This window comes from Zingiber officinale, chromosome 4B (assembly GCF_018446385.1).
Source record: "Zingiber officinale cultivar Zhangliang chromosome 4B, Zo_v1.1, whole genome shotgun sequence".
Lineage (NCBI taxonomy): Eukaryota > Viridiplantae > Streptophyta > Magnoliopsida > Zingiberales > Zingiberaceae > Zingiber > Zingiber officinale.
This window is the reverse complement of record NC_055993.1, coordinates 114,412,681-114,418,772: the sequence shown is the minus strand read 5'-3', so window position 1 is coordinate 114,418,772 and position 6,092 is coordinate 114,412,681. Positions and strand designations below refer to the sequence as shown.

Sequence of the window (6,092 nt, the reverse complement as noted above, 5' to 3'; positions counted from 1 at the left end):
ACGCGGAGCGATGATTGACCGAGGTTGGAAGGTGTGGATTGGCAACCAAATTTAATTCGCTCCAGTTATGAGCCCCGGTACGACCGACCGACCTACCGACCGACGGGCCCCACGCCTGTCCCCTCACCAGACCCTCACCTCTCCACCGTTTCCAACCGTCACGCCATCTCACAACACACGTATAGCAAACCTGTAACGACCTTCCCTCCCCCGCCATTGATCGAATCATATTGGTGGAGACACATTCAAGTCGTTCACGTAATGAGAATTAGAATGATTATAATTTATATCAGTCTCTTTCTCAACTTTTCGGCTGGAGCAGAGAACCTGAAACAGGCATCGATCGGCTTACAGCTGAGAGCGACTGCATTCCTAACGGTGTTTAATTAGTGCTCAGCAATAGAAAAGTTAATTAGTTTGAGGGTCTACATCGTGTTCGAATGGAAGGGTAAATTTGAGTTCGTCATCGGTAAATATTTGCAATCTACTGATTTATTCACAAACATGGTGCAGATAGGCCATAAAAGAAGGCTACATCATGACTGGATATATGAAACAAACACAGAAGAAAGAAAGAAAGAAAGAAAGAAAGAAAGTAAGGGTGTGGAAGTGTTCCTGCGGGAACTCTTCGTCAACAGTAAAATGGTGCACCACTTCATAAAACTCACGGTGGAGTGGATGGTCGCTAAGAATGAATGATCGATATGCTGTACGGCAATCAGTTAATATGATGCATGAATCCCTGTTCCTGGAGCTGGGACATGGCGTTGATGCAAGGGTAGCTGATTCCGGCCAACGGCAGCCGGTATGTGGCTGCCGGCAGCATCCCCTGGGTGACCGCAGCCATCTCCAGGGATCGGACCTGCGTCTTCAAGTACTTCACGTACTGGATGGCCTCGTCGAGCATGGAGGCGGTGTCCATCTTGGTGCCGCCGGGGACCATGTGCTGCAGGATCCGCATCCGCTCACTGATCCGCTCCCGCCGCAGTCGAGCCGCCACGCTCTGCGGGTCCTTGGACATCCTCATATTCCGCCGCTTCGCCGGCCGCACCGTCTCCGGGTCCACCTGCTCCGGCTGCGCCGCCGCCACCCGGAATACCATCTCGCTCATCGAAAACTCTGTCCCGTCGCCCGACGCAGCAACCGGGCTGGTCGTGATCACCGGCGACGCCGCCGTACTCGCGTCGTATAAGCTAGGACCGAAGGGCGCGGCTGGAAACATGGGCGAGGCAGGGCAGGTGGGGGGAGAAGCGGCAGGCACAAGGGCCTGCTGTGGACGAGTTCCGGCGAGATACTGGCCGTCCGGGAGCAGGAGAAGTGATTCATCTGCCAATTGCAGCATCATGTTCACCCAGTCCATCTGGGTCTCAGGCGAAGCGACCAAGAAGTCTACGTCCATTTGCGAGATCGAGGAAGTGATAGAAATGGAGAGGTATCACAAACAATAAGCCAGCAGGTGAAGGGAGTATCAATCCAGTTGGGTGGCTATTTATAGCAAGGAGGCAGGATCAGAATCTAATTCTACCGCGGCCTAAAATTGTAATAACCAATGATAACTTCTTTTCTCTATTAATTTGGATAGAGAAGAAGGGTGGTGGCCAGTGGGTCTGGCTCACTAATTGTGATTAAAGTGGAATTCATTAATGTTCATGGATTTTGTTTATCTATCTGCTGCCAATGGCGTCGCTGCCAATTACTGGGTCCGACCTGCTGTGCGTGAACATGGCATGATGTCTAAGCAAGCAGGTTAAAAGGAAGGCGCTGGTCCAAGTTTGTTCGGCACATGTCACAATGACATCAATAGATGCTAGTTAATTTTAACTATTTACATAAAGAAAAGGTGAAATTATCTTCAAAGATGTATATATATTTTGTTGGAAAATATACCTAAGAAACTAAGATGTCCTGCCACTCAAAGATGAAGCCAAGAATATAGCCGATGGGGTCAATAGCCGAGGGGTAAGACAAAAGTTAATGATATATAATTTCAAAACAGTCAATAAATATACCTTAAAAAAATCACACTAAAATTATAATTATTCACTATGAGAATTCATGATTTGAAATAGTTGCATAATAGCTTCATAGTCAATTCCATTAAAAATATCTTTCTTAATGTATGAAATCATACAAACATTAAGCTAATCATCTTCCATTCGATTGTACAATCGATATTTTATGATCTTCATTGCATAAAATGCTTTCTCTACACTCAAGTAGCAACTAGCAAAGTCAATATGTTAAAGTAACAAGCATATAAACTAAAGGATATACCACATGTCTTCTTGTTTCTATCATTTTCGTAGCAAAGTTTGCAATCTCATCAACTGCTGAAAACTCACTGCTTGAACACATATCAATAATACAATTCTCAAGTTGATTATCAAGTAACACAATATCATGTTTAGAAAAATCCTTAGGATATAATCTAGCAAAACTGATGAGATTTTTTTTTATTGAAAGTAGAGAATGAGTCCCTAAGATTAAGACATCCTATACAATAAAGTAATTTAGTATTTGTTTAAGAGAAATAGCTATTAAGCTCCATAAGTTGTTTATCTAAAATAGCACAATATAACTCATAATGATAATGACACTATATTTTTTCATCACAAGTGCATGGTTAAGTCATCAAATAATAAAAATATTGATCCCACAAAAATTGTGGATTAAGCACTAGTTAAGTCTACAAAGTAAATTATCTAGACTATCAAATATTGTTTGAAAGCTTAAGACCTAGATATTAAGAGAGAGAGAGAGAGAGAGAGAGAGAGAGTTGAGAGAGAGAGAGAGAGAGTTGAGAATAAGAGGTTCGGAAGATGTGAGATTGGAAATTAAAGTTTGTTGGGAAATGATTCTAAAATTTCGGTTTCATTGCAATGCTAGTTAATATACTATGAATTATCCATCTCCTATCTTCTATGTTTATGCTCTTATAGGGATCCTAACTAAATACCGATACAACCTCATGATGGCTACATCGGAGTGTTTATCCTGTTGGATTTCAATGTTATTAAGTAGAGGAGGTAACATAAAAAATCTGATTAAATGGATACCTCGTGTCATATGAGGATCCCCCACCATATAGTCTAAATTACATAAATCACTTCCTAACATGGAATAGGGAAAAACCCATTAAGCTCTAATTAGACAATCCTTTATAGAGAATTAATCTTCATTTCAAGAAAATGTTCTAGAAGCTTCGATTAAAGAGATACCCTCTAAAGGCCTCTCGGTCATACGATCTAGAGCATTTCCTCTACATGGAGAACAATATTTACATTTATTCAATTAAACAATACATATAAGCAATCAATCACCACACGCGCATTCAATCAAATAAGAATAAGGCATAAACATGCCATGGAACTAGGAAATTGTCAAATCCATAGAGTTTACATCAACATTACATTATAATTACTTCCTACTATTGGTGTAGGGAGCACCAAACTATCAAACCTAAGTTTTGATTATGATAAAAGGTCTAAAGTTAAGGTTACTTGTTGTCTAACAAGTGGGATTGAGCTTGCAGAAAAGTACTAAGTGTTCTTAGGCAAAAGTCCTAGTGGATTCTAGGCAGGTAGAAAACCCTAGGGAGAGGTAGCCCTAGATCTTAGGGCATGGAAACTCTAGGTTATGACAAGTCCTAGCTGTGGTTAGGCAATAAAGTCTTGGCGAGTTGAGCACTTTGGGCGAAATCCTAGAGTCGAGGTCTCTAGGTGAAAATATTGGTGGTCATAGACCAGGTGGAAGTCTGAATGGGTCGTGGAGCGGACGTTTAGCATGAAGACCTGAAGTCTCGGACACTAAGTAAAAATTTAGATGGTTTGGAGGACCAATCTAGCAAAAGGTAAACTCTCTTTAGAGGAGTAGGTGAGGACGCGTTCTCCGAAAAGAGAATAGTAGGCGTCCGTTTGACCCAGAGTTTCAGCAAAACTCAAAGTCAGAACCGAACAATCGGAGTCTATCAAATTCATATTCTATATACTTTTTATTGCTTGGACTAAAATTATTTTGTAGAAAATAAGGAGGCTGGAAAAAGTTGGTCCAGACGCCCATAGTATGGGTGCCCAGAGTGTTGGTGCGGGAAGCATCTGACGATCGAACATGTATATTGATAATGGTAAAGGGTTCAAAGTTAAGGTTATTTGTGATCTAACTGTTGGTTGCTACTCGGAATATCGTACCGATTCCCCTATACAAAAATTTTGTATAAGTCCTGGACCTTTCCTAACAACCTATTGTGTTATTTAGAAATTAAATTAGGAATCGCAAACAGAGCTTAACATTATTGATTCCAAATTTAACTTATCTATTTTTAGAGGTTTGGACTTGGATCGCAAACGATGCTTAACATTATTAATCCAAATCCACCTATGTTACAAATTTGATTAAATATTTATTTCTGTGATCGCCTCCCAGGTCAAACATAGCGAGGCACTAGGCCTTCTTGGGTATAAGATCATCCACCACTGCCTCGTCAAAGCCTTTCGAAGAAATTCAATATTCAATCTAATTATAGTAACCCTAGGTTTAACCAATAAGAACAATCGAATTACAAGATCGAAAAAGAAAAGAAACACAACTCCGAAACCTAGAATCACTAGCCTCTTGTGTTTGGAATGCATACAAAGAAAACTAGTATGATGCGGAAAAGAATTACTAGTTATACCTTTCTTTGTAAGCAACAACCTCTTGATCTTCTATCGTATTCCTCTTTTTATATCGGATGTTGTATGGGCAACGATCTACCAAGATGAGAACCACCAAGCCTCCTTCTCCTTGCAAGTTTCGGCCACCAACCTTAATGCTCCAAGGGATGCTAGAACAAAGCCTCCTTTCTATCCTTCTTCTCCAAGCTAGAATCGGCCACCACCAAGCTCCAAGAGATGTGTTCGGCCACAAGAAGAAGAGAAGACAAAAGGAGAGGGTCAGCTACACTAAGGAAGAGAGGAGAGGAAAATAGAAGATATGTGTTGTCAGGTGAGGCACCTCTACCCTCTCTTTTATATTCCTTAGTCTTGGCAAATAAGGAAATTTAATTAAAATTAAAATTTCCTTATTTTCCTTGCCACTGGTTAATAAGGAAAATTTAATTAAAAATTCCTTTTCACCCTTTACATGGTCGGCCCCTTCACTTGCTCTAAATAAGGCAAGTTTTAAATACAAAATTAAAACTTCCTTATTTATTTCCAGAAAGTTTTAAAATAAAAATTTCTCTTTAAAAAATTCCCTTCATGGTTAGTTATAAAAGGAAACTTTTATAAATTAAAATCTTTCTATTAAAACATGTGGATGATTTTCAAAAAGGAAAGTTTTCTACAAAATTAAAATCTTTCTTTTAACTACAAATAAGGAAAGATATCAAACATTTCTCTTAATCCTTTGTAGAAACTATAAAAGGAAATATTTAATTTTTAAAACTCTCTTTTAAATCATGAACATGGTTATAAAAAAGGAAAATTTTATCAAAAATTAAAATCTTCCTTTTAACTACAAATAAGGAAAGATTTATAATTTTAAACTCTCTTTTAAAACCATATCTTCCACATAAGAAAAGATTTTAAAATAAAATCCCTTTTATTTTTATATGGCCGGCCACACCTAGCTTGGACTCCAAGCTAGGGCCAGCCACCTTAACTTGGCTCAACCTTTGGCTTGGACGGCCCAAGCTAGGACTCCAAGCTTGCTTGGCCGACCACCTAAGGTTGGGTAAGAAGGTGGGTATAGGTGGGTATAACACTTTATAAATAAGAGGCTACGATAGGGACCGAGAGGAGAAATTGGTTTTGGTCTCCCGATGAAATTAAGCTTCCTGTGTTTGCCCCGAACACCCAACTTAATTTCATCAATAATAATTCATACCACTAAGGAATTATTATTGAACTACCGCATCAACCCCAAATTATATTTTGGGCTCATTATTATGAGTGTGTTAATCTCCCTGTATTTAAGATATCGAATGCCCATTAATTAAATGAGTTACTGACAACTCACTTAATTAATATCTAGCTCGAAGAGTAGTACCACTCAACCTTATTGTCATATCGGACTAAATCCACCTACAGGGTTTACATGACAATTCTTATGAG

General features: G+C 39.5%; 1 protein-coding gene across 1 annotated transcript; it reads right to left on the bottom strand.

The window, feature by feature from the left end:
* Positions 1–473: 473 nt before the first annotated feature.
* Positions 474–1,472, bottom strand: LOC121977863 (transcription factor HEC1-like). The gene has a single exon (XM_042530272.1). The coding sequence runs from the start codon at positions 1,397–1,399 to the stop codon at positions 719–721; it is 681 nt and encodes a 226-aa protein (XP_042386206.1). The 5' UTR covers positions 1,400–1,472; the 3' UTR covers positions 474–718.
* Between the last annotated feature and the right edge of the window lie 4,620 nt (positions 1,473–6,092).

Coding starts and splice junctions, on each gene's coding strand:
- LOC121977863 (XM_042530272.1), bottom strand. CDS start 1,399: ATGGACGTAGACTTCTTGGTCGCTTCGCCTGAGACCCAGATGGACTGG.